The following is a 27,088-nucleotide window of genomic DNA, read 5'->3' as shown; positions in this document are numbered from 1 at the left end:
AAGAGCCCATGGTCTATTGAGTCAGTCCATGGTTGCTGGACTTTGCTTGTGCCTGCCGGGAGTACCTATGAGGCTTGCGGAGCCTCGGCGCGGGATGGATTCTCGGGAATGAGTTGTGACTTGGATAGGTCACTTTTGACCTTGACAACATACAGCTAAATTATATGGACAAAGGTACTAACTAACAAGCAAAAGAAAAAAAACCGTTTGCTAAGTGGTATTCATTCCGACAGATCATCTCTTAAAGTTTTATTTTCCCCTGCTGATCTTCGATCATATCGACTCGCTAGAAGCATCCCTGCAGGTTGCTAAGACAGAATAGACCTCGCTGAACTTCCGAAGGATTTCGCCTCTGTTTAGTTCGGATAGTTGACCAATTGGATTCATTCGGCTAAAGAAGAGTAAATGGTGGATCTATCAAATCGACCAATTAGGAAGTCAAGCCTTCCGATCCCGGGGTCTATGTCATAATTATGTCAAACCTCGGAAAAGACTGAAGATTTTGACAAGAGAATTTTTTAGTGAAGTAGTAATTCGTATTGTTAGTTATGAGCTGAGTTAAGGTTCTACAATATTGCAGCTGAACATGAAAATTGAAGATCTATCAGAATAATGTCTGAAATAATTGATACCTAATAACTAACCATAATCAAAATCCCCATTGTACTATCCAGTTCCGCATCATATCGGCATTGACCGGCCCCAAACCCCTCATGCTAGCACTCGCCTCTTTCGCCCGACTAACATCCAACGCCACAGCCATCGCACTCCCCTCATCCTGTAGCCCACGGTAAAAAGCCAACAGCTTGAGGGCAGGCTTGGAGGCGATATCCACGGCGCTGGGATTGGAGATACTTTCCAGCTCGGCAACCCACGCGGAAAATTCAACAGGCTCGACTTTGTACTGGCTCTGAATTGCCGGGACTAAAGACGACCATGGTATCGCTTCCGGGTTCGTCAAATGAAACACGGCTGGAGTGCTTTCCTTATGACGTGTGTCTATAATCTCCACTATCACTTTAGACAGTATATCCTAAAAAAAAAACATAAAAAAGTGATCAGCATTCAGCTCATTTCTATGAAAAAGTTTCATTCGGTAGATTGGAAATTGGTAGACTTACCACCGGGACCCAGTCCACAGCCATAGAACCTAGTCGAGTTGGGATTTTACCCATTGCTTTTGAGGTCGCGATGATCGTCGGGAGCCATTCGTGCGGATTCCATTGTCCGCTTGTGCTCGTTGGCCCGGCAATCTGGCCGACTCGATATACTGTCGTGGGCACATGAGACCGTCTCGATGCCTCCAGGCAGATTCGCTCGGCGACGTGCTTGGACTCGCCGTATCCTTGCGGAAGAACCACTGCGCTGTCTTCCATCGGGAGTTCTGGAACCGAAGGGCCCATCGCTGGTGTCCACCCGCCGACTGTGCTGATTGAGGAGATGAAGTGGATGTGCGCGTTATGCTCACTGCTCAGACTGAAATCGATGAAACGTCTCACACCCTGGATGTGGGTGTCTTCGAAGGAGTCGACGGAGTGGTTAAAGTCGACTTTCCAGGCGTTGTGGATTACTGTGTCGACTGTTTTGAGGAGCTCTTTATATTTGGATTCGTCGAGGCCGAATCTTGGTGCCCCGAATGAGGCTTGTAGGAATTCAACCCGATCTTGCCAGTCCTTCGGTCCCAGATGGAGGCCTTTGTCTTTGAAGCTTTGCTTTTGGCGGGATTCGGCATCCGAACGATTGAGACAGTAGACCTTTGACACAGTATTGTTGCTCAGTAGAGAATAGAGAAGATAGCTTCCCAGTGAGCCGGTCGACCCCGTGAGAATCACAGTAGAAGGCGAAGACGATCCTTTTTGGGGGCGCTCGTCCCGGATAGGAAGGTCAGATGTATACTTGATCACCAGGTTTTGAATCTTCTCTGCGCGCGGGATCTCAGCCTGGGACTTGCCATCCAAGATGCCAACCACAAATTGAGACAGCCGGTCTACTGTCGGATTTCCATAGATCGTTTGCGGGCTGATAGCTCCCGCTTTCAAATCTGGGCGACGCAGCTGAATGCCCCGTTGAAGCAACTGAGAAACTCGAATGGTCATCAAGGAGTCAAGACCAGCACTGTCGAACGTCTCAGTATTTGCAAAATCAGACCGTTCCAGGACCCGGATAACAATTTGGCGGATGAAAGCAGGGACGCTCTCTTGGTCCAACGTCTCTGGCAAGATCTGATCCAAGTCATCCTCCAAACCCCTAGTATAAATTGCATCAATCTCTTCCTCATAATCCCGAAGAACAGCCCGGCGCTGCACAGTGCCTTTGGGAGTCCTCTTGAATGGCTTGTCCTTCACAGCAAACCCAATCTTGCTCTTCATCACCCGTCCATGAGCAGCAATAGTCTGATTGGCCAGCTGAACAGTCGGCCAGACTTCATCGATAAAGACTTTCGCGTCCATATCGTCGACTCCATGATTCGGCTCAATAAGCAATCCAGCCTGGAACCGAGACTGTCCCACAACCACCGCTTTTCCAACAAGCGGGTGTCCCTCGATGATAGTCTCCATGCCGACGGGATTGAATTTCTCGCCGTTGCTCAGCACAATCACATCGTCTTTGCGTCCATGGAATTTCCACAGAGACGGATTCGTCGCATGCTGTGTGTACAGATCATTGGTCGGATACACGTCGATGTCGGGGTATGTGTGGAAAATGCCTTGGAAGTCGCGGGCATTCGGCTGACGCGGGAGGACCAACTCGAATAATCCATCGCCGCAGTCTTGCATATCCACGCCGTAGGCTTCATTCCATTCGAAGTAGCTCCAGTCGGCTGGGTCTTCGGGCATCAGTTGGGCAATCCAGCCGATTTCGCTGGTGCCGATCACTGACGTAACTTGAGTATATTCGCGTAGTCGGTCGCCTGCCTCCTGATACAAAGGTGCTCCTCCAAAGTAGACGCATCTTAATTGCTTGAGACAGGCCAGGGCTTCGCTGGAATGGCTCAGGTCATCTAGGATTGAGGGTGCGCAGACTGCTTGTGTTGGACGAGCTGTTTTAAAAAGTTCGACCATGTGGTCGACGGACAGGGACTTGTCTGGTCCGACTAGGGTGGGGACCTTGTGCCATACTGAGAACAAGAGTGGCATCAGTCCCATGAGATGGAAGAGGGGCGTCGTCACTAATACCAGGTCCTGTTGGCCCTGGAAGTGGAATGCCGGCTGACGGCCTGCCGGTAATGGGAGATAGGCACTTGCATCGAGAGTCATGAAGAAGCCGTTGGTAAGATAGACGGGCTTTGGCATGCCTGCACGAACATTAGCATGGCTTTATTGCCGGTTCAAGAACAAGACCGGTAGAGCCTTACCTGTTGTTCCAGAACTGTGGATGATACAAATGATATCATTCTCAGCATCGGCAAAAGACTTCGTATAAGCGTAATGTTGCAGACCAATCTCATCATTGAGAATTGTCTTCACAGCCGGAACCTGAAAGACATCCAAAGCCGAACAAAGATTTTGAACCTCAAAGACTCGTGTCTGTCGTTCCTCGCTGAAGAAGAACTTGGAACAGTTTGTCACTTTCATTAGATGAGCAAATGCTTCATCCGAGTTCCTAGTCGAAGGCAAGAAAGCCTATAATCTTCAGTTGGCTATTCCCTCGCTGCTTGCACGGTAGTTTCCCCTTACCTGATATCCGGTCTTCTGGCATGCGAGTATAAAAATGAAGTAGCGTATATCATTGTTCCCCATATAAGCCAATGTCTCTCGCGATCGAGCTGGTCCAATAGTACTCTCAATCCACCAAGAAAGGAAGTTCACGGCTTGCGCAAGATCCTTCATTGAAAGGTCTCGGAATCCATGGTTAAGTTCCGATCCTAGTGGAATAACCGCAAATCGGTCATCGGGGCTCATCTCGGCACGCTCATCGACTGTTGTCGCGAGAAGTCTTTTATGCAGAAACTCCATTGTAAAAGGCTAAGTTAAATAAAGTGATAAGATAGAAATGCAAGCAATGTTGAATGTATAAGATAATGCGATGTGTTGAGAATGGCCGAGGGGATACGATCCCATATATAGTTCTTGCATTGTTCCCAAACCCCAATATTCAGATATTAAACCATATGATTGACTTCGGCTGCCCCTGCCGAACCACCGACGGCCGTTCATGATTGTCACCAGGAAGTGTAGGTTACTGGGAAGACCATGCAGATCATTGCTTGGCCAGGAGTATATTTACTCCACTTGGGGCATACCCACTGGCCCGAGCATTACTATGCTTGATTTTGGCTTCACAATCGTGTACCCACTTTGTGTGCGCGGCAAGTCCATGCCGCGCTATATTGTACACTGAGAACGGAACATAAGGCTTGTTTTGTGTCTGTGTAACATTTTTGTTGTAACCCTTGCTATTTTCGGCCCTTCGCGGTATCCGCTCCGAAGTAGTAGTCAGTGGTTATGGTTAGGTTATGAACGTGTTGTGATGAATAGGCAGATATGCACTAAAAGATCATTGGGTGTCAAATTGTCGATCCTAGTCTGCACTGATGTCTTTTTATGCATCGGTCTTTGGTTTGTGGTCTTGATACCTTTACGTAGATACATCGATAAGACAATGAATTGCAGCCGATAAACCATTAAATTTGTTGATTTATGTTCAGACGTCATGGCTCAGTAATTTTTCTTTTGCTCTTTTGTTGTGGATATTCTATTTGAGTGCTCCTCGTGGGTAGAACGTACTACGTCGCAGGTTCCGAATATCCTAAGAATCTCACAGTGGAGTGAAATGACCCATAGTTATGCAAATGGAAATACCTCATGTTTCAGTATTTCTTTCAGGAAAATATCCACAGCTCATCCCCCATACTTCGTAAATCACTCTCCATGTTGGGTTGTTGATATTATATGTATGGGGAAGACGGAGCAAGTATAGTACTTCCAAGGCAGCAGTATTGGCCATGACAAACCTTCTGTTTATTCTCTCAAAGAAGTACAGAGTAGTTTTCTCAGGAACAGCTTACTTGTCATGTACATTCAATTAATGCCTGGGATAATGATACAGCAACCATAGGCAAACGTGGTCTTGTTTATCAAGTGTTTCAGACCAGAAGAAGAAAACCTGTTCGCCTTACAATATAATATTAACTAGCTCAGTCTCTGTAGTGGATCTGTACGTGATAAAATTAGATGAAATGTCCGTTTCCGTCCACTGTAGCCTCCACCAGTGATAGATTCCCCTTCCGATATGACCATGCTAATGCGCCCTTATCTCTTTCTGATAATATATCGCGATGAAAATACCTGCTTACGGGTCGTACTTATGGTATGCCGATATCCAGGTACCTAGTCAAGTTTAATGTCATTTGTGACACCTTTGAGCCGACTGGAGTGCTATATTCTCGATATGTAGCAAATCTACGTACTTCGACGTATACCCTGGGATTTCGGATCATGAATGCCGGCACCAGAGCGTGGAGTTAATTACCCAGACAGTGACATCTGACTTTGACCACCTTGTATTGAATTCTTTGGTGGTGTTTACGGTGGATAATTTGTATTAAAATGAAATTTGCTATCAATGCAATTCGAATTGAACTTCTAAGGTTGACTATACTGCATGTTCATAGGTCACGTTCATTCAGATACTATCGTTATATACTTTATACATACTTATCTCTTTGTAAGTTGCGATCGCGAATTTCTCGATCGGGGACCGCCGTTTTGTGAGGGCGCTGACGGGAGTCTCTAAGAGACAGTGGGCTCTATTTCCTAATTTCAGCAGGCTTGGAATACACCTAAATATAATTGGCTTGTATTGAAGATTGGAAGGGATGTCCTTGATTATTTCTCTCATGAAGACCTAGGCATGAATATCTACCGCTTACCGGTAGAGTTTCAAGACAATGTATGATATCACAGCCTTGGCATTTCCCTTAATTCAAGCCACTCCAACAATTTATCTTTTCGAATCTTTCCCATAAGAACGGGATGCAGTGATACCCTCACTTCCCGTCGCGACAAGGGGTCTTTATAGATAGAGGGCAGGATACACGCTGCCCCGGGTATACGGTTTTCTCGCATGTCATAATCTTGCACGGGTCCCAGACACGGCCCAAAATCGAGTTGGGACGCACCTATCATCCGCATTGAGCTAGTGATAAAGCTACTTCGAGGCTTTGTGGCACTCCAACCATCACTCGCGAATCCCGCGGAGATAAGTTCGCAAGTTTTTTTCATGTGTAATAGATTTGAGGCTCGTCTGTATTGAGGCTGCGGCATTGGCAAGAAGAGAATGTCGTCGTGATCAATGTGGATGGCATTGCGAGATGGGTATTGGATCGGAATGTACGATGGGACGGTGATGGCCGCATTTCCCATGTAGGATTGGGGAAGGTGTGGCTCGAATTTAGAACGAGCATCCTAGGCCGACTTCAAGCAGGAATTCACTGGAGTCAGCTCGGTTTGGGTGGCCAAGTTCCATGTTTAGCTCCGATCAAAGAAAGCCAAATCACAGAAGATACAATAGTACCGGTCGAGATTCTTGCAGTCTGGATATCAGAGCGATCCTTTAGCAAGGAAGTACATGCCTTCTTTAGTTGGACAATCTTCTTGGCGTCTAGGACAAGCTTCCTAGATATTGGACTTTGAGAGGCCAAGTTTGATTTGAGCTCCGGAATAGAGACGGAACTGCCACTGCGATCTTGGGGGTTGCTTTCGACATCCAAGGTCGACACAGCCTCAAAGATGGTTTGCCGGCCTTGATGCTGCAATTTGGGACTGATTCGAAGCAATTCACGACCGGGATTTGGAATTCGGCAACATGTAGCAAGCGCCTTCATTATCTGGATTCCACCAATACCATCTATCGCTTTCTGATGAAGCTGGTAGCAGAGAATGATTACATCGTGCATGACATTGGCTTGGAATCTAATGACAGGCGCTCGGGTCCTCTCCTTCCATTACTAGACGATTTGGGACGAAATCTTCGTTCAGAGGAGGATAAGGCTTAGCAACAATTTCATGATTCCTGGGAGCAATAGATCAGTTATGGTTTTTGATTTTTATCATAGGAGGATTCAATAAAAACGCTTGTGTTGCCGGTTGCACCTCGAGCACATTTTTCTCGCCAGGCACTCTTGTTGTGGAAGCGACATTTCCACTCAAAAAAGGGAAGAATTTTAGTGAGATGCGAGAACCCATTTTTTTAAATTTGGGATAGCATTGGGAGACGAAATGTCAAAACCCCGCCAGGTGCATAGGTGGCATGAAGTGGTCGAATGGAATGAGCACACGTGGCTCGAAGATTGGAAAGGACATGATTTTGGAGTTGATAGCCGCTTACATTGGAGCTTTGCATGAAGAGCTGCGATGTGAATATTGTCTTTTTCTGGTTTAATCTTAATCGCAGGGGGACGGCGGATAATATTCGAAATGTTGGTGGAGCTATATAGAAATCGGCGAACACAGGCGCTAGGGGTTATGCATGCTCTTGTAAATAGAACACAAAAAAGAAACTAACGTGTGGCGAAAGAGGCTGCTTTCTCCGAGATGCAAGGACAAGAAGTACTAGAGCTAGGAAAGGTGATTTTCATGCAATTTTATGCTAGCGGAAAAACAACCTGCATCCGAGATGCGTTCGCTAGTCTCGTCGGCTGTCATTTATGTATTGGCTGGGAGATATTTCCGACATGTCTGTATTCCGCTTGCTATCCAATATGATCTTGCACATTCGTATATTGCAAATTCTCCGGGGAGCCTATTGGATAAGTCAAGATGATATTTTTGCTGACGCCATTTGGCTCGGCCATCTATTCCTGTCCATCCTGGCCTTACCATATGGGACACTAGAATGAAAAAGCACTCAGTATCGGCTCCAGGTCGATGTGCTCTGAACCTCAAGGAATTGAACTCGCTAATTAATATATCGGAACCGTTTTAGCATAACATTGTACCACTGTTTGCTACTACCTAGAAGCAGGATAAAGTAGAAGTGATCTAAATAAATGGACTTCTTCGTCAGAAAACCCGCATTCTTGGGTCAGATAGTTCCCTATCGTCCCATACACGGTCCGGATGGTGTTGATTGTTACAGCCATATTCTCCTCTCTAGATGATAGGTTAGATCACTGATTGACTCCATGAATGTAGCGAGACTGACCTTGCAGAAACAATATCTTCGGCTTTCCTCTTGATTGCTTCATCGTGTATTTTTGTGACTTTTTTCAAGTACTTTTCAACCCTCTCCACGTAACCGGAGAGTTCAGATGTACTGAAGCCATATTCTCGGATAATGACTGCATCGGGAACCTCGGCAAGGAGAAGAAAGACAGCAAAGACCATTCCCGTCCGATCTTTTCCAAGGGTGCAATGTATGAGCACTCCTTCATTGGCATCCTTCAAAAGAAGAAATATCCGCCGTATGACATCGCTTCCATTGACTAGAAGCCGTAAATAGTTTTCAGAAACGGACTGGAGACAAGAAATTAGATATATAGCACTTGGAAAGGAAGTAGAAACAGGTGACCTACAACTGCCCCATCAATTTTATAAGATTCGTATTTCCGGAGAAGCTGGTCGATTGAAAAGGAATCTCTTTCAATGGGCCAGTCTAAGAACATAAACCCTTCGCTCTCCACAGTCTTCCGCGGTATCTCCCATGGTACTGTCGCCTCGTTATGAGATGCAAGGTTGACGATAGTCTTGACTCCCAATGTTTTCAAACGTTGTATGCCGGTAAAACTCAACCCGCCTGGATGTGCGGAGCGATATAGAAGCCTCCTTCGGGTTTGTTGTTCTTTACCATGTGCGATTGGATAACCACCAAACCCACGGAAATTGGGAACTCCATCGACATTTATAGAGGTAAGCGGTTGCTCGTCATGTAGAATGGCAATTGGCTGTTCGACTGGAAGGATAACTGGTGCTTCTTTGGAGATGTGGTCGGTATGTCGGATGATATTCTCCGAATACTTTTGTTTGAGCTAAATTCGAGTCAATCACGGAACCCTTGAGTGAAAAAATCTTACCCTTAGCAACTTGGGTATATTAGCCCAGATAAAAATAGAGAGATTAAGTACCAAAGTCCAAAAAATGATGTAGGCCAACATTTCCACTTTCTCGGTAGCGGTATCAGGTTCTTCGAGGCATATGATCGAGGAAAACAGAGGGTCTGATACTTGTGGAAGCCCTAAAGATTCTTCTTTTGCAAAGCCGCGCTGTATTGGAACTATGAGTGCTCATATTACTCTGTACATTGCGTGAGACAACAGGAGTTTTTCTGTGACACACAAAAGAGCGGATCTCACGGAGTTCGAATTTCAGCAGGGAAGATGAAGTGCCTTGCATTATTGCTATCTTGTGGCGCTCGAGCTATTTACCGCTGTCGATGGATCGGCCGCCGATCCAGTCGTGGATACAGTTTGTATCCACGATCCAAGACAGTGAAATCACCTTCCGAAGATACACATACGGTGTAAGTAGCGTGTGGAGATATAATTGGCTGTGAGGCCATAGTAACTTATTCCTATCCTCACTCAGTCAATTAAACTACGATTTAAATGATTATTGCTTTTGTTCAACTCAAATAGAAGTTTATAGCAACGCTGTCAACCAATTATTCGGGATCAGAATGCCCACCTCACGGAATCTAGAAGGAGACAGCTAGTTTTATATCGGTTTTTGGGAAAGGATCTAGACAAACTGAAACTAGTTCTCAATGTCGCTTCCACTAAGCACGCCGATACGGTATGGTGCCATCATATACAGGTATCAACTAACTATGTGACGTATACAAAAAAAAAGGACACTATCGTTTCTGTGCAGAAACTAAGGAGACTATCTTACAGGTTCCACCTGGCTATTGTTTATTCAGCTACTTATTGTAATAGGGATAAAAGTTTTCACAATTGAAATGCAAGATAATAATAATGTATGAGGTCAGAATAAGGCCCCCCCTGAACTAGCAATTATGGAACTAGCAATTAGGGATTTTGATATAGGAATTTGAGCTTTTACAAATATTTTCATAAGTAAGGAGGCTTGAATTAAATTATACAAGGGCTAGACGAATATCAATAGAAAGATGATCATCAGTGTTGATCGATATCAGGCCTCGACCATAAGGAGTCTCGAGTTTACCGATGTATTCTGTAGGCACCAATAAAACTACGATTCAAGTGTCATTCTTTATTTGAAAACAAACAAACAAAGGAATTATAAATTATGATTACCTGTCAGAGGTGGGTCGAATACTTGCGGCAGCTTTACGGAGTAATTCATACGTGTCCGTAGTACCTATGGTTTGTTTTATAAACCCAGCATTCTCACCCTGTGTCAAAGAATCTCAATTAGTTACTTCGAGAGGTTGCTTCGCCATCATGCTTTCCATTCCCATATGGAATGTCTCTTCCATAGGTTGGGCCTTAGTCTATACATCCATAGGGGTCAGTCTTCAACGAAGTATGAGGTGAATTCTATAGACTAACAATTATAGATCCTGGCATGGTTAATTTTGGGCATTGTTTACAATCTTCTGTTTCATCCTCTCGCGCGAAAATACCAAGGACCTCTTCTAGCACAGGCCAGTATACTATATCAGGTTTACTTCGAACTCACTGGGCGAATGCCACACAAATTGGAAGAACTACATCGAAAATACGGCCGCATTGTGAGAATTGCGCCTAACGAATTGTCTTTCGATGACCCCACGGCATGGCAGGATATCTACGGTAAGCTGATACTCTGTTCTCATTGGAGAATGGGAACTAACAATAGCCCAGGGAGAGGGAAAAATACGACATACAATTCTATGTCTAAAGATCCGTCATTCTACGGCCCTGGAGCGAATGGTGTGCCTTCAATCGTAAGTTATGCCCCATGCCCCATCAATATGAAATACATGAGCGAGCCACAACTTATTATTATAGCTTGTGTGTAACGATGAAGAACATCAGCGGTTCCGAAAGCTTCTGAATCATGCCTTCACTTCCAGGGCAGTCATGTCTCAGCAGGAAATCCTCCATCATCATGCAAGCAAGTTGATAAACGGACTCCGTGAAAAGAGCCAACAAAAAGATGCTAAAATCAATATGTGTCTTTGGTTCGACTCGTTTGGTCTGGATGTCATCTCAGACCTGATTTATGGCCAATCTTTTAATTGTCTTCATTCCAAAGGCAGCCCAACACGCGAGACGGATATGATAGCCTCCTCTTTCAAAGCAAGCACTTGGTATCGCGCCATTCGAAGAATGCCTGGACTGGTGCAGGTTATCATTAAGGCCATGCTGCCTAAAGAAGTTGTCCGAAAGCGACAGATAAGAATGCAGTATAGCATTCAAAAAATCCGTGAGCGAATGCAGAGACCTTCTGAGCGTCCGGATGTGTACCACTTCATCAGTGGATCTGGCGATAGCAGCAAAATGTCTGCCGATGAGATGGCCTCGTCGATTTCTGTCCTCTTGGGAGCGGGGAGTGAGACAACGGCCACTACCCTGTGCGGCTGCATATACTTCCTCCTTCAAAGCCCCGGAGTGTTTCAACAGCTTCAAAGTGAGATTGTCCAGCAGTTTCAGACAGAAGAGGAGATTACCTGGAACAAACTCAATTCTATCCGTTTTCTCACTGCGGTCATCGATGAAACTATGCGTCTATATCCTCCAACCCCCAGTACCCTTCAACGTCGTGTGCCTGCAGTGGGCGCTACTATTGCAGGCAAAAGCATCCCACCTGGTACAATCGTTGGAGTGAACCACTATGTCGCTCATAGGTCACCAAGGCATTTTGTCAATGCTACCGAATGGACACCGAAAAGATGGCTGGGAGATGAAGCCTTTGAAGCGGACGACAAGTCTGCCTTCAGGCCCTTTCTGCTTGGCCCAAGAAATTGTGTGGGACAAAAGTGAGTTTACTACAGCTCTGTTACTCTGTCTCTTTCCAATGCTAACAACAATTTAGCCTCGCAGACGCAGAGCTTCGCATCATCCTTGCGCGGCTGGTATGGAACTTTGATCTGAAGTTGGAAGATAAAAGCGAGGATTGGTTGACCCAAAAAGTATTGACCTTTTGGTGCAGACCTGAATTAAAGGTCAAGATCACCCCCCGACAAAATGCTTAGGATTCTGTTCATGTAGATGGAAGAAACTTAACATGTTCAGATACAATAGCCATCTAGTACAGCGATCACAAAAAAAGCCAATTGAATATATACTATGACGAGCAGATTGATTAGAATCAAAGCAAGACAATTGCATTTAGTAAGAGAAATCCCGACCATTCAAGCTTATTTTCGGGATTAATCAAACGTTGATGTTCATGGACGCTACGTGATTCATAGATGATAATGGAGGGTTTGCCGAGATGAGGTTTGAGGATCACACTGACTTGAACGATCAGTTTAGCGGGATGTATATAAGGGACTTTCGATTCCAATTCTTCATACATAACTTCATTGAACTTTTAATTGTTTATCTGTTCAAAGGAATCAGGAAGTTCATGTGTACATACATCCATATAGTACATATACACTACACGTGACCGGCATTATTATCGGGTGTTTCCGACAGGATTCAACCTCCCAAGCTATGAACGCATCTTGACGCTTGTCGAGTTTATATAATTGGAGTCGGATTTTCAAACCACCAAACAAAACAACGGTGCTTACATCCTAAATGAAGCTCCCTTCCTACCTAGCGGCCGTGGCCGTCATCACCGGCGCCATGGCTTCTCCGCACCCCGCACTTCAGCAACAGCCCCTGGGTGGACCATCTTCGCCCTCGTTGCCCAGCTACAGCCAGGCTCAATTGAATAATATCATCAATGATTCCCCTCTACTATCATTGCACCGGCGTCTGGTTGAAATCGAGTCCATTTCCGGCAATGAAAACAAAATCGGCTTGGACATCAAGCTATTCCTAGAATCTCACAACTTCACCGTGGTCGAGCAAGAAGTGCCCCCAGTGAAAGGCCAAGAGAAAAATAGAGAACGCTTAAACATCTACGCTGTTCCAAAGTCCTTGACTTTACCCCCCACCATCCTCCTCACAAGTCACATCGACACCGTCCCACCCTTCATCCCATACTCCGTTCACCAAGATGACTCAACTCGCGATCCAGAAGACCTGGTCATATCAGGCCGCGGCAGCGTCGACGCAAAAGGCAGCGTCGCCGCCCAAGTCTTTGCCGCCCTAGAAACCCTCGCCGAAAACCCAACCGCAAGCATAGGTCTGCTCTTCGTCGTCGGCGAGGAAATCGGTGGAGATGGAATGAAAGTCTTCTCCGACTCCCCCTCAACCAAAATGACCTCAAAACCATCATCTTCGGCGAACCAACCGAAGCGGCCCTCGTCGCCGGCCACAAAGGCATGCTCGGCTTCCAGGTTCTCGCTCACGGCAGTGCCGCCCACTCAGGCTACCCATGGCTAGGCAAGAGTGCTGTCTCGGCGATTCTGCCCGCGCTCGCGCGAGTCGATATCCTAGGTGATATTCCCGCGGAAGAGGGCGGTCTTCCTGCTTCGCCGAAATATGGCCCTACGACGCTGAATATTGGTAAGATTCGTGCGGGTGTTGCGACAAATGTTGTGCCTTCGGAGGCTATGGCTGATGTGGCTGTTCGGCTTGCCGAGGGAACCCCTTCGGAGGCGCGTGAGATTATCAGGCATGCTGTTGAGGATGCTACACGGGATGTTGAGGCTGAGGTTGTTGTAGATTTCACGTCTCATCAGGAATCCTACCCGCCTCAGGATTTAGATTATGATGTTGATGGCTTTGATGTTACCACTGTTAATTATGGTACTGATGTGCCTAACCTGAAGGTAAGGCCTGGTACTAAGCGTTACCTTTATGGGCCTGGTAGTATCTTTGTTGCGCATGGTGACAATGAGGCTTTGACCGTACGCCAGATCAAGGAGGCTGTTGTTGGATATAAGAAGTTGATTCAGGCAGCTATGGAAAGAGAGGAGGGATCTGCCGTTTAATCGGGGGTATTTCTGCATTGCGTATTGAAGAGGCCTTACTTGGTGCTTCCAATTTTTAACGAGCATTAAATATTTTAGATACATATGGATTCATTTCGGCTATAAAATACACAGATGTGCCTAAGATTGTGACTAATGATGCCTGGCAAATAACCATCAAGTTCAGAAAAGACCAGAAATGATGTGAACTGACCTCCATATCAAATATGTTAGAGACAACCTCTATGTCACCAAATTCAGTAGAATACAGAAAGTAAAGTCGGCCACTAGAAGGAACTTCGTGTACAAATTCGGGCCCTTACAAAGTGACCCAAAGGAAGAGCAGAAAAAAAGAAGCGCTGTACAGAACATATAAAATCAGACATACATACTCACACGTGGTACCTCAATACCTAAAAAGAGCCCATCTCAAACCCTAGGCTTCCTCTCCCATCCAGTCTTAAGCTCACCAGTAGGCTTAAACCTCGGGAAAGGATGAGCCTCGGTATTAAAGACATGATCTTCCAACGCAATGAAATCTCGATCCGAAAACATCAAGTAGAGATACTTCAACGTCTCAGCCATCCAATAACTCTCCATATTATCACGCTTGTAGGGAGGGACCGCATCCGCATTACCAAGAGATGTAAATCCCTTGATGCGGAAAATGGGTTCCTTGCTCGTAGACCCTGGAAGGCGAGAGACGGCCTTTTTCTCTACAACGGCTGTGTGGCGGACGAATGACTTGAAGATCTCCCACCCCCATTGGCGGTAGATGTCGTCGCCGGTTATCCGGTACATGTAGAAGAGGGATTCGATTGTTTCAGGGCGTTGCAGGTTGTGGCGGTCGTTTCGCTGGATGGTGATGTCTTCGCGCCAGGGCTCTGTGCCGTCGCGTTGCGCTTCGAGGGGTTTGGAGATGCTGTGTAGAATCTCTGGCTTGGATTTTGTGGCTGGGTCCGGGTATTTGTCCGCCATTGTTAGAGGCTGGCTGTCCAGGACAAAGTGGGAGATCTCGGCTGCGAGACCGGTGGCTGTTGCTTGGTGCATTGCCCAGCAGGTCTTCATCAGTTCACGGGATATGAGAATTTCTTCCTCGCGCTGTGGTGTCCAGTCTGCTGACTTCCGGGCTTTGGATAAAGGCTGGCCGCCGGTAGCACCGAGAGCGATGGTTCCTGGCATGAAGCATACTAGGTGGTCCATTCTGGGGGAGAGTTCCTTGTCTAGACCTTGTGGCCGCTCGCCAAGTATCATCAGTTGGGAGTTCTTGGTGAAGGAAATCAGATGCTTGCGGATGCCTTGTAAGGCTTCGTCCCACATCTCTTTGTAAAGAGGCTCCTGCTGTGAGGTCTGCAGGTACTGCTTGATGAGATATTCTGGAGGATGTCAGCTCGAAACAATCACTGTGAATGAAAGCCAACGACATACCATAATACGAGTCTGCCTTGTTACCGAGACCAATGCTGTCTCCCTTGAAAAGACCAGTATCCGGATGGATTGCACCTTGCACCAGGCCATCACGAGGCTCTTGATAATCAACCAGCTTCATCACCTTCTCCACTAATTTCCAATATTCACCTTCACCGGTCAACTTAGCCAAATACTTGAATTCAAGCTGCAAGGAGCCCGCTTCAGATATGGACGTAGCTCCCTCGTCGAGATGCAAAACAACACCGGCAGACGTGTTGAGATTGACGTTCGACCACGGAATACCGCTTGGGGACTCAAAAGCCCCAAGTAGTCGCTCGGCAAGGTCGGTAGCTTTCTCAATGTAAAGGTCCTCGCCAGCAGCACCGACATCGTCGTCGTTAAGGGGTGCCAAGTTGGGATATTGGGTCGACAGATAGTGCGCAGACAATAAGCCACCCAGCATGCGGATGGTCGTCTCGAACGTGTTAACATCACGGTCCTGGTTATACTGCAATGAAGTCGAAATCCATTGTCGTGCGCGGTGGACCTTCGAGGTCAAATTCATGATCATGAGTGTATCCAACGAGTCAACAATCATCCAGCCTAATCCGCCGCTCGTCGATTCCTGGTTGACGTTGGATACCGGGCGATACTGATCATATCCTATCAAACTGTAAGCACTGCCATACTTCTCAAGAATGCAAATACCTACCCCATGCGTTCTTCTCGTAGCCCTCCCAACTGACGATGAAAGCGTCCCGCACTTTCTCCCGCCTCGCAGCCCATTCAGACAAATCCCCAGAGCCCTTGACATCATCCAATGTCTGGGCCCATTCCCAAAGCTCTACCCCCTTGTCGTTGGACTGTAGTCCTGACCACGCGGGGAGATAGAAGTTATAGTATAACAGGAACACCATACTACACCCTACTATGACATAAAAGAACGGTCTCCATCTTCTCCGCGGCCCTGTGCGCCGTGGCTTGAAAAAGGGTTTGTCTTTGTAAAGCGGTAGAGTGCGGTCTTTCTCGAAATAGCCGTTCACTTTATTGGATAGGGGAATTGGCTGGTTCGACAGTCCGTAGCCGCGCAGCCCGTTACGGGAATTTTGATAGAAGCCTTCTTGTTGCGCGGGCGCAAAGGGGCTGCGTGATGGCTGGTATGCCATTATTTTGGTCAAATCTTTGGCGAGACTTTCGTGGCGGTGCGATTATCGAGTGCGACACATGGGAGCGTGCTGGCGTTCTATCGGTGGATTCGATTTCGCTTGGTTTAAAAAGGACGAATTTGGGTGTTTGACTGCAATCACTGCTTGGCAAGTAACGGTCAGTCAAGTTTGATTCCTCAAGATGCAACCCCTCGTCGTGACTGGAGACTCACCGAAGTGCAGATTTTAAGAGTTTGTTCTTTACCTCTATCCTCTGATTTCAATTGGCACAGACCTGAACATTTAACGAGTAGCCAGTGCGCACAGGAAAAGCCTATGTTGATGGTATGGTGGTCCGTAAACAATTTCTCGGAGATGCGGAGGCGCGCAGGTTATCCCGCGTGTCCTCAGTGACCGAACTAACGGACAAGGCCAAATCACTTGATGTTATCAAATCCAAGTGTTCAATCCAAAGCTCATGAGCGTTGCGCGACAATTGAAACGTGGGTAAAGGTCAGATTCAATAGAAGCTGGGGAAGTGGAGAGCGAACATTAAGCCGCAAATCAGATGTCGCAGCACGCGTAATCCGTCTCAGAATGAATAGGGCATTCACAATGTACAGCATATATGTTTATATTGAATATTACAAGTTCTAAGGGATTATACCTTGAGAACCCAAATTGAATAAAGGTTGAATGCATAGTTTTAGCGCTTCAAAAAGATCTAAACCGTGCGATAGATGAGGATCCCGCTAGATAGATACAATTACAGCTTCTGGTACTCAAGCTTGCCCTCCAACTTCTTCGCCTCTGCCACCTTCCGTACGGCCTTGTTGAAGTCGTCCTGGTTGATAGCGTCACGGTAATCCTTGATTGCAAACAGGCCGCTAAAAAGGGTCAGTTGATTATTCAGTGTAGAGCGATTGGGTTGTACTCACGCTTCAGTCACTACGTTTCGAAGATCAGCACCGTTGAGACCATCACTCATCTTGACTACACTCTCAAAGTCGATGTCACCGTCCTTTTGAACTGTGCTTGTGTGGATCTTCAAGATCTCCAGACGGCCCACCTCATTGGGAAGAGGAATCTCAATCTTGCGGTCCAAACGACCAGCACGCAGAAGAGCAGGGTCCAGTGTGTCAGGTCGGTTGGTGGCCATGATGATCTTTGTCTTTCCTAGGTAGTCGAAACCATCCAGCTGGTTCAACAATTCCATGAGAGTCCGCTGGATTTCTCGATCTGCCGATGTACCCTCCGAGAATCGTCGTCCACCGATAGCGTCAATTTCGTCCATGAAGATGATACAGGGTTCGTGTTCCTTGGCGTATCCGAACATTTCTCGGATCAGTCGGGCGGATTCACCAATATATTTATCCACAATGGCCGAGGATACAACTGTTGCAGCCAGAGGTTTTAGCAGGTTTCAGGAGTGATAATTGGTGGTTTTTGGAATCATACCCTTCAAGAAGTTGGTCTCTATCGAGCTGGCGACTGCTCGTGCAAGCAGTGTCTTACCAGTACCCGGAGGACCGTAAAGTAGAACACCCTTCGGGGGCTTAATTCCAACTCTGAAGAAAAGCTCTGGGTTCTTCAGGGGCAGCTCAATAACCTCACGAAGCTCTCTGATCTGATCATTGAGACCACCAATACCTGCGAAGTTGACTGACCCGGGATCCTCCAGAGACATGTTGTACACCATAGGATCGACCTCGCGAGGCAGCATCCGCATGATGGTAAGTGTTGTCATATCCAAAGCCACACGTGTGCCTTGCTTCATCTTGGCCTTATCCACCTTTGAGCGACAACCGACCACATATCGAGGACCGGATGACGCCTTGACGATGACTGGGATTCCATTAGTGTCTGCATGCGATCCGCAACGCGAAACAAATCGGATTTTACGACTTACATCGCTCTTCATCAAGTTGCTTCAACACTTCTCCGATGATCTGACCGACACTTTGTAGTGCCTTGATGTTATCTTCAGACACATCAAACTCCCTTTGAAGATCCTTGATTCCCAGACGGAGATTCTTTAGCTTGGCTTCCCACTCTCGTAGCTCGAGCAAGCTCTTTTTATAGTCCTCGAGCGCCTGGCCGCGCTCCGGGTCGCTCATGATGAAGGACGGACAAATGAGGGATTCGCCGAGTGTGTAGGGAAAAGAGGAAAATCCAAAAGGAAACGGTAGTTCCGTGAGGTATCGAGGTTATCGTGTAATATCGTGGATGCAAAATGGATGGATATCGTGATTGAAAGGGCGAATGCACCTTGCCTAGGAGCTTCCAGCGCAGTTGTCGATGAGCTTCCAAACACCTGAATCACGTGCCTTTAGATTATGTCACATTATTGGTCAGCTGACGCCTTTTTAAGGCATGGTTCACAGGCCAGAAATATAAGGCTCTAAGGCTCAATTATTTGAGGCAATAAGGCAATAAGGCAATAAGGCAATAAGGCATAAACTGCTGTCTTCGTCACCCGAAGACAGAATGATGACCTTGGGATACTACGTAAGAAGACACTTGCATTCAACTGATCCTTCAATTGGTCAACTATGTAACATCGGCCCGAAACTTCAGTCATTGAGAAGATAGAAGGTTATCATCGGGCCACACAAGGTGCTTGGAGGGGTATTGGAGGGGTAAGTCTGATATGTACATACATTGTGCAAATGTACAACTGTACGTTGCACATATGTACACGTCTAACGGCACATGGGATTGGGACAATGCCATCATAGGTCTCATCTTCCGTCTCTCGGAAGATCTCGTAGCTAAAAATGCCCGCATACGGTCGGATCAACCAGCAGGAAGCTGGAGCACAGCCGTAGAGACCCACTGTAGTATTGGAAAGAATCGGAGCAAAGCAATGAGCTTTCCCGGGGTTATTCATGGGGAAGTATTTAAATAGTCGGGTGTCTCCGTAGTGATTTAATCTTTTAAGTTGTTTATTTCTATAAAAGAAAAAGGTGAGTTGATATACACCCAGTCATACCCATGATACCCATCTACCCATTACCTACCCCGCTATAACATTGCCCCTCCTATACACTACAAAGAACTTCTGGAAAGGCATAGAAATATCCTAGACCGGTGATCGTAGTAGGAACTGCAATTGCCCCATCAATTGGTTGAGCTGTCAAGCAAATCACATCTTTCCATCTCTCTCCCGGCGAATCTTTTTGGGTCATCGGTGAACCTCTCCCCCGCCGTTAGTCACACGCAGCTTTTATCCCATATATCTGCCCAGATCCTCTTTTCTTCTTCTTTCCAACTGACTGAATTATACAGCCTATTCAATCATGCCTATCTCTAAGATTCACGCTCGCTCCGTCTACGACTCGCGCGGCAACCCCACCGTTGAGGTGGACGTTGTCACCGAGACCGGCCTTCACCGCGCCATTGTCCCCTCCGGTGCCTCCACTGGTATGTTCTTTGTTGGATTGATGCATCAAATTTCATCATCAGAAATCAAATGACTGACATCAACTCCTAGGCCAGCACGAGGCCGTCGAGCTCCGCGATGGTGACAAGGCCAAGTGGGGTGGTAAGGGTAAGTGAACCGCATCTCTCCAGCTACATGCATCCAAGAAAAAGGCCCAAAAGCTAATCCGTTGTCTTTAAAACAGGTGTTCTTAACGCCGTCAAGAACGTCAACGATGTCATTGCCCCCGCCATCATCAAGGAGAACATTGATGTTAAGGACCAGGCCAAGGTTGATGAGTTCCTGAACAAGCTTGATGGAACCGCCAACAAGGGCAAGCTCGGTGCCAACGCCATCCTCGGTGTCTCCCTGGCTATTGCCAAGGCCGCTGCCGCTGAGAAGGGTGTTCCCCTCTACGCTCACATCTCCGACCTCGCCGGTACCAAGAAGCCCTACGTCCTGCCCGTTCCCTTCCAGAACGTCCTGAACGGTGGCTCCCACGCCGGTGGCCGTCTGGCCTTCCAGGAGTTCATGATTGTCCCTGAGTAAGTTTTTTCCGAAAGAACACATTTTACATAGACTAACGACAAAACAGTACCGCTCCTACCTTCTCCGAGGCTCTCCGCCAGGGTTCCGAGGTCTACCAGAAGCTCAAGTCTCTCGCCAAGAAGAAGTACGGCCAGTCCGCTGGTAACGTCGGTGACGAGGGTGGTGTCGCTCCTGATATTCAGACCGCCGAGGAGGCTCTTGACCTCATCACCGAGGCCATCGAGGAAGCTGGCTACACCGGCCAGATCAAGATCGCTATGGACGTTGCCTCCAGCGAGTTCTACAAGGTCGATGCCAAGAAGTACGATCTTGACTTCAAGAACCCCGAGTCCGACCCCACCAAGTGGCTCACCTACGAGCAGCTTGCCGACCTGTACAAGTCCCTCGCTGAAAAGTACCCCATTGTCTCCATCGAGGACCCCTTCGCTGAGGACGACTGGGAGGCTTGGTCTTACTTCTACAAGACCTCTAACTTCCAGATTGTCGGTGATGACCTGACTGTCACCAACCCTCTGCGCATCAAGAAGGCCATCGAGCTCAAGTCCTGCAACGCCCTTCTCCTGAAGGTCAACCAGATTGGTTCCCTGACCGAGTCTATCCAGGCCGCCAAGGACTCCTACGCCGATGGCTGGGGTGTCATGGTCTCTCACCGCTCCGGTGAGACCGAGGATGTCACCATCGCTGATATTGCTGTCGGTCTCCGTGCCGGCCAGATCAAGACCGGTGCCCCTGCCCGTTCCGAGCGTCTTGCCAAGCTTAACCAGATCCTGCGTATCGAGGAGGAGCTCGGCGCCAACGCTATCTACGCTGGCGAGAAGTTCCGCACTGCTGTCAACTTGTAAATGCAGCCTTCTAGCAGCATAGATCGAGCCGAAGGGTTCGCCCAAAACTGATGGTTTGATGATCCACGGAGCCATCGCCCATGATGATTATGAATTTAATAGGATCTTTTTCAATGAAATCAAAATTTCAAATGACATACAACGTATAAGTGAAAAAATAATTAAACAAACAATTGTACATAAGAAATACTTAGGATCAAAGGAGAGATCATGCTCATCGGGCATCACACTGCCCGAGATCACGTGCATAGGAAATGGGGAACAATAAGTGCTGTCCCACATAAAATTTGCCCTCGCCCCTCCATCCTTTGCTGGGTCCGATTGTTGGCTTGTTGGTCTTGCGTATAGCGCATTTCAATTTCACACTCTTTCGCATACTCTCTCTTCCGTTTTAATACTCTCCAAAAACTCCAAAAATGCCGCCTTCCAAGTGGGGTATGTTCATAAATCCTTTGTGCATGCGCCTCAAGCGCCATGTAGCCGATACTTTGCAACCTTACTAATATTTCCATCTCTTATATAGACGAAGAGGAAGAGGAGGATGTTGCTCCTCCCCCTGTTGTTGCACCCCGCCGCCGCTTCGACGATGAAGAAGAGGAGGATGTAAGGCAACCAGAACCCATTATCTCAGCCATAACTCACAAAGTCTAGGTCCTCGACTCATGGGACGCGGCCGAAGACTCCGAGGTCGAGCGCGAAAAGGCCAAGAAGGCTGCCGAAGCCGAAGCCGCTGCTAAAGCCAAGGCCGCCGCAAACAAGAAGACCAAGGCCCAGCGTATAGAAGAGAACCGCGAGAAGCACCGTGCCGAGAAAAAAGTCAGCGACGATTCGGAAAGCGAAGACGAGACGGAACGCCGCGCTCGTCTGCGCCATACCGAGCAGGAGGCCGATCTCGCCCACGCCGAGGACCTGTTCGGCTCTGTCGACGTCAAGCGCAACAAGGGTGCCCCCAAGGCTGTTGTCGTGACTGACTCCAAGGACCCTACCAACTCCGTCGATATGTCCGCCATGCCGCTTTTCAAGCCCACCACCAAGGATCAGTTCAATCGCTTGACTGAGATTCTGGTGCCGCTGCTTACGCCCCACACTAAGAAGGCGCAGTACTCGCTCTGGGCTCAGGATTTCACTCGCAAGCTTGTCAAGGACCTTCCTAGTGCTGAAATCAAGAAGATTGCTAGCGCTCTTACCACTGCTAGCAATGAGAAGATGCGTGAGGAGCGTGCTTCCGACAAGGGAAATAAGAAGTCAAAGGCGGCTAAGACGAAGATCTCGCTGAATGCTAGCCGTGATGCTCAGCCAGACACCAGCCAATATGACGATGATGGTCTCGGTGATGATGACTTTATGTGAATGTGACCACGGAGTATCCATGAATTGTTTCGCTGTTGCTTTCCCTTGAATCTGAAAATATGCATTTTACAGGAAGGTATACACTTTTTTCACTTATCTGGTTTTACACTGGGTTGGAAATACTACCCTTTTCTTTTCTCTTAGCTCTTGTACATCCCACCCCGAACTTCAGTTGAAGTAACACATAGAACACACAATTTCCATTATTATATGACTTAATACACGAATACCATTAATCTCAGTCCACCTCAGAACCAGTCACAAGATCAACTAACAAACCCACTACTTCTAACAACAGACCTAGTCTGGCGACTCTTGTTCAGAATTGCAGACTGTCTCGCCTCCTGCTCAATCTCCCGCACCCCCTTCTTATTATCAAGATATCCCTCATCATCCAGCGCAAAAAGTGCCTCCAAAATCCACACCCGACAGCACAGACTCTCCCGGTATCGAACAGAGTACACCGTTAGCGGAACGAGCGCCAACCGAGCTGCCAAAGCGGCATGCATGGTTGGCCCAATGATGCCGAGTTGCAGTGCTACTACCAATTTTGAGGACGTGGCCATGTCGTACACAACTTCGCCTTTGTATTTCCAGGCTAATGGGCCGGCGTCGTTGGTAATCTGAAACGCTCGGCCTGTGGTGCTAGTTGAAGCTAGATATAATTGCCACTCGAAAAGACAGGCGGCGCCCAGGTCCAGGAGGATAATGTAAAGGCTGTTTGGCTCGAAGTGGAGGGGCTGGGATGCCATTATGAACTGTTGTTTTGGTCTTGGATCTGATATTCTGTGGATTCTTTCGATTTTCCGTACCAAAACGAAAAGGGAGAAGGATCTCTTCGGAAATTTCTCTCTCTATGGAGGGCCCTATACAGCATTTTATAGCCATCCGTTACTCTAAATACCACTTGTAGGATATGCTCACCAATCAATTCCCTCATACATCTCGTGGGGGAAGAACCCGACTGCATGGAGCTGGGTCTAAGTCAAAGGATCAACATTGGCAAACTGAAATGGCTTTCCAGACGGGATCCAAATCTAGCATGGAACTCGATGTATCTGCCTAATATTCGCTGCATCGTTATGCCGGCATGGTGATGTAGCTATGCATACGTTTGTGTAGTAGAATTGCACAGCACCGGGAATTAGTGGTTTGGTCATGTGGCGGCCTCTATGTTCTTCACTTCTGGCACTAAGGGTCGCACTGCCATAAATAGGGTCTTGTCAGCATGGATTTTATACTGGAGTATTTCTCTTTACTTTGTTTTTTCTTTTTTTTTTTTTTGTGGGGGATATGTTGAAGTCTTTATTTACGTGGAGTACGTTCAAGTTCTCCATTTGACTCAAGCTAGATGGAGAAGCAAGGGCTGTATATTATAGTTTATACAACGCGGTCTACACCAAGCACAATTTCGACCTGTCAACTTAAAAAGATCGACATGAGACTTGCATCTACCCTAGCCCTTGCTAAAAGCAGGGCAAACAAATAGGACCCTTCCCGAGCCTCGACAGAGGGAGTCTCCGAGTCAGTGAATCTGAAAGATCCACAGCACGACTCGGTATTCGATTAGTCTAATTACCCCTCAGATAGCGACATTACACGCAGCAAACTTGGATATATCTACATATTTAGGTTTCTATTCGACACACGAAGTATGCGTTGTCGCGAGTGTCCCTACTTCTCAATGGTTCAATCTGTTTGTGCTTCGTGATGGTAGTATACCCACTGGATGAGTCGGAATTCAAGAGTTAGGTGGTCCCAATGCATGGGTATGAATATGATATTGTACTATCTATTTAGGGCGTCGAGGGGCGCTTATTTTATATTTGCGAAGTTGGTCAAGTCTCATAATAAGCTACATATGTACATACCTAGATACATACGGCAGTGCTTACATCTGATTATCTAGAGACGTACATACTCCCAATATCAACATCACAGATAAAGGCACAATTTTGACAGTGTCAGAGGCACAGTAGTGCCATCCTTAACGGCAATAAACTTCTTTCAAACGCATATACCTACGACTCCCAATATGAGCAGAAATAAGCACCAGGATCCCAGCAGAAAGCCAATCATAATCACCACGACCACCTCAGCGAAGCCATCATTCGTCAGTGGGGCCGATTTGGCATTTTGCGGCATCACTCACTTATTGCATACTTCATGCAACATGCAATGCCATGCCCACCTGCTCATGTATCATACCCTTGCTTGTGCCCGGGCCTCCTCAGTTGTTAGTAACGGGCTTCCATTGGTTCCACCGGTTCTCTTGGTGAGATAGATTCGGTGATACCGTACTGTAGTGGGACGATAGTGTGCTGTTCAGCCTCCTTTTGGTCGGGTAGGAGCTGTTTTTTCTTGTCTTGTTGTCCAGTTCGACCCTCCAGCGAAGGGCAGCTTCAAGATTCCCCAAGGGTGTTTGTGTGCTGTTGGTGTTGTTGTTTTGAGTCGCTTCTTTGCCCACCAGGATTAGGTTGTCTTTGGCTATTTGTTATTTTGGCATTTAAGGTCTTTTCGACCGACGAGCCGTGGATATCCCGCGGATGTTTTCAAGATTCCAAAGTAGGCACTTGAATTAGATACATACATATGTATGTTTTATGTTTAGCTTGAGATACATGCTCTCGAACAGCTTAATATCGGCACAGAAAGGTTAAAATGGGAATCATTGGCTACGCAAGCAACCCTATAACAGGGTGCACGAGGAATGGAAAATAAACACATTGAAACCGTGCTGCAGTGGGAATAGAGACAATAAAAGAGAGAGAAATTTCCACTCAGCCCCTTTTCTGCTCGCGTCAACCGAATATCAAACTCCGCCGGCCGACCCACACGGTCCCGAACACGTGCAAGATATCTGCCGGTCCAACCCAGCGCTGCGGTGAAAACAAAGAAGCGAGTTTGCATGAACACGTCCATAAATGCGAACGCCCACCCTACCAATCGGCAAATGGCTCGTCGTGACCTTTATGCTCCTTTTAAGAGTCGGCCTCGACAGGCTTAGCCTCCTCGGGCTTCTCCTCGGCAGGAGCAGCGGCCTCAGTGGTAGCAGGGACCTCCTCCTCGGGCTTATCCTCCTTGACGCCCTCGCCGTCGTTACCGTCGGAAGAGGTCCAGAGAGTAAGGTTATCGCGCAGCAGCTGCATGATCAAGGTGCTGTCACGGTAGCTCTCCTCAGAGAGGGAATCGAGCTCGGCAATGGCGTCATCGAACGCCTGCTTGGCGAGGTGGCATGCACGATCGGGAGAGTTCAGGATCTCGTAGTAGAAGACGGAGAAGTTCAGGGCAAGACCCAGACGGATGGGGTGGGTGGGGGTGAGTTCGGTCTGGGCAACATCGGTGGCGTTCTGTCATACGGTCAACGCTTATTCTTTGAATAATTGCATACCGAAGGGGTATCAATTACCTTGTAGGCCTCGTGAGCAGCGGTGGCAGCGCCCTTACGCTTGGGGCCGGAAGCGAACTCAGCGAGGTAGCGGTGGTAGTCACCCTTCCTATTGTGAGAAGTCAGCACTGTCACAGATCAAGCCTCAAGGTATCGAGACATGGGGGATAGTAACCCACATCTTGTAGTAGAAGACCTTGGACTCGCCAGTCTCGGCCTTGGGGATGAGAGCCTCATCAAGGACGTCAAGGACATCCTGGCAAACCTTCTCCAGCTCGGTCTCGATCTTCTGGCGGTAGTCACGGATGATGCCGACGTGCTCATCGGAGCCCTTGGTCTCCTCCTTCTGCTCGATGGAGGAGATGATGCGCCAGGAGGCACGGCGGGTACCAACCACGTTCTTGTAGGCAACGGAGAGAAGGTTACGCTCATCGACAGTGAGCTCGCCGCCAATCTAAATAGGTTGTCAATCATGGAGAAACATGAAAGGGTTCCCTCAGGTGATGGGGAAATGATGGTGCCATACGTTTGCGACTTCCTATTCGGCAGTTAGCATGGGTACACTGACAGTAAACAATACGGACACAACTAACCTTCATGAAGGTAACCATTTCTATCAAGCGAAGAGTGACACGTCAGCATACGCGCCCAATCACGTTATCGCGAAGCGACTTACCATCGTAGCGCTCGGCCTGCTCGCAGAGCCTCGCGAGGAACGTCTTGCTGGTGAGGGGTCAGTCATGTGTCGGATAATGGTTTCAAAAACAGGGGGCGACGATAGCCATACTTCTCACGCTGCAGTATGAAGAAGTTTGTTAGCCCAGATCTTAGCGACAGAAATTCAAGATGACCTCAGATGAGGGAATGTGGGATTGCATAGCGGTGACAAGACGGTGAGAGTGGGGTGGAAGAGCAACGTACCTCAGAACCCATGATGAATTTAAATCGGAATGGGTGGTTGAAAGTTGAGATTTAGAATAGGAGATAGAAAACAGATGCAGAAGAGGAAGATGGAATACCAAGTGGGGGGGGGAAGTGAGAGAGATGG

The 27,088-nt window shown here is 47.5% G+C and overlaps 11 protein-coding genes across 11 annotated transcripts; 4 read left to right on the top strand and 7 right to left on the bottom strand.

Annotated features, from left to right (window-relative positions):
- Positions 1-649: 649 nt before the first annotated feature.
- On the bottom strand, positions 650-3,956 carry N7529_011377 (uncharacterized protein; the record flags this gene model as incomplete). Its single annotated transcript, XM_057246903.1, has 4 exons — positions 650-1,033; positions 1,122-3,295; positions 3,356-3,623; positions 3,678-3,956. 4 exons carry the CDS (start codon positions 3,954-3,956, stop codon positions 650-652), a joined length of 3,105 nt encoding a protein of 1,034 aa, XP_057092252.1.
- A 2,958-nt stretch (positions 3,957-6,914) lies between these two features.
- N7529_011376 (uncharacterized protein) lies at positions 6,915-7,187 on the bottom strand (the record flags this gene model as incomplete). The annotated part of the gene is made up of 2 exons (XM_057246902.1): positions 6,915-7,014; positions 7,075-7,187. 2 exons carry the CDS (start codon positions 7,185-7,187, stop codon positions 6,915-6,917), a joined length of 213 nt encoding a protein of 70 aa, XP_057092251.1.
- A 764-nt stretch (positions 7,188-7,951) lies between these two features.
- N7529_011375 (tyrosine-protein phosphatase) lies at positions 7,952-9,332 on the bottom strand (the record flags this gene model as incomplete). The annotated part of the gene is made up of 5 exons (XM_057246901.1): positions 7,952-8,093; positions 8,146-8,456; positions 8,516-8,968; positions 9,065-9,202; positions 9,276-9,332. 5 exons carry the CDS (start codon positions 9,330-9,332, stop codon positions 7,952-7,954), a joined length of 1,101 nt encoding a protein of 366 aa, XP_057092250.1.
- A 1,031-nt stretch (positions 9,333-10,363) lies between these two features.
- Positions 10,364-12,099, top strand: N7529_011374 (cytochrome P450; the record flags this gene model as incomplete). Its single annotated transcript, XM_057246900.1, has 4 exons — positions 10,364-10,429; positions 10,480-10,848; positions 10,913-11,870; positions 11,948-12,099. The coding sequence occupies 4 exons, from the start codon at positions 10,364-10,366 to the stop codon at positions 12,097-12,099; spliced, it is 1,545 nt and encodes a 514-aa protein (XP_057092249.1).
- Positions 12,100-12,652: 553 nt separating this feature from the next.
- On the top strand, positions 12,653-13,956 carry N7529_011373 (uncharacterized protein; the record flags this gene model as incomplete). Its single annotated transcript, XM_057246899.1, has 2 exons — positions 12,653-13,235; positions 13,319-13,956. 2 exons carry the CDS (start codon positions 12,653-12,655, stop codon positions 13,954-13,956), a joined length of 1,221 nt encoding a protein of 406 aa, XP_057092248.1.
- A 408-nt stretch (positions 13,957-14,364) lies between these two features.
- On the bottom strand, positions 14,365-16,511 carry N7529_011372 (glycoside hydrolase family 47 protein; the record flags this gene model as incomplete). The annotated part of the gene is made up of 3 exons (XM_057246898.1): positions 14,365-15,311; positions 15,364-16,008; positions 16,058-16,511. 3 exons carry the CDS (start codon positions 16,509-16,511, stop codon positions 14,365-14,367), a joined length of 2,046 nt encoding a protein of 681 aa, XP_057092247.1.
- Positions 16,512-17,256: 745 nt separating this feature from the next.
- rpt4 (proteasome regulatory particle base subunit RPT4) lies at positions 17,257-18,607 on the bottom strand (the record flags this gene model as incomplete). The annotated part of the gene is made up of 4 exons (XM_057246897.1): positions 17,257-17,377; positions 17,429-17,885; positions 17,949-18,335; positions 18,400-18,607. The coding sequence occupies 4 exons, from the start codon at positions 18,605-18,607 to the stop codon at positions 17,257-17,259; spliced, it is 1,173 nt and encodes a 390-aa protein (XP_057092246.1).
- A 1,182-nt stretch (positions 18,608-19,789) lies between these two features.
- aspf22 (enolase acuN) lies at positions 19,790-21,302 on the top strand (the record flags this gene model as incomplete). The annotated part of the gene is made up of 4 exons (XM_057246896.1): positions 19,790-19,913; positions 19,984-20,040; positions 20,117-20,456; positions 20,507-21,302. 4 exons carry the CDS (start codon positions 19,790-19,792, stop codon positions 21,300-21,302), a joined length of 1,317 nt encoding a protein of 438 aa, XP_057092245.1.
- A 416-nt stretch (positions 21,303-21,718) lies between these two features.
- On the top strand, positions 21,719-22,652 carry N7529_011369 (eukaryotic translation initiation factor 3 subunit J; the record flags this gene model as incomplete). The annotated part of the gene is made up of 3 exons (XM_057246895.1): positions 21,719-21,737; positions 21,826-21,905; positions 21,954-22,652. 3 exons carry the CDS (start codon positions 21,719-21,721, stop codon positions 22,650-22,652), a joined length of 798 nt encoding a protein of 265 aa, XP_057092244.1.
- A 266-nt stretch (positions 22,653-22,918) lies between these two features.
- On the bottom strand, positions 22,919-23,404 carry N7529_011368 (uncharacterized protein; the record flags this gene model as incomplete). Its single annotated transcript, XM_057246894.1, has 1 exon — positions 22,919-23,404. One exon carries the CDS (start codon positions 23,402-23,404, stop codon positions 22,919-22,921), a length of 486 nt encoding a protein of 161 aa, XP_057092243.1.
- A 2,229-nt stretch (positions 23,405-25,633) lies between these two features.
- On the bottom strand, positions 25,634-26,973 carry N7529_011367 (14-3-3 adaptor artA-like protein; the record flags this gene model as incomplete). The annotated part of the gene is made up of 8 exons (XM_057246893.1): positions 25,634-26,002; positions 26,044-26,149; positions 26,220-26,494; positions 26,567-26,578; positions 26,634-26,653; positions 26,717-26,763; positions 26,828-26,835; positions 26,962-26,973. 8 exons carry the CDS (start codon positions 26,971-26,973, stop codon positions 25,634-25,636), a joined length of 849 nt encoding a protein of 282 aa, XP_057092242.1.
- Between the last annotated feature and the right edge of the window lie 115 nt (positions 26,974-27,088).

The sequence above is a fragment of the Penicillium soppii genome, assembly GCF_028829465.1.
Source record: "Penicillium soppii strain IBT 18220 chromosome Unknown utg000010l, whole genome shotgun sequence".
In the NCBI taxonomy this organism is placed as follows: domain Eukaryota; kingdom Fungi; phylum Ascomycota; class Eurotiomycetes; order Eurotiales; family Aspergillaceae; genus Penicillium; species Penicillium soppii.
The sequence above is the reverse complement of the archived record's forward strand: the minus strand, read 5'-3'. Positions and strand labels throughout refer to the sequence as shown.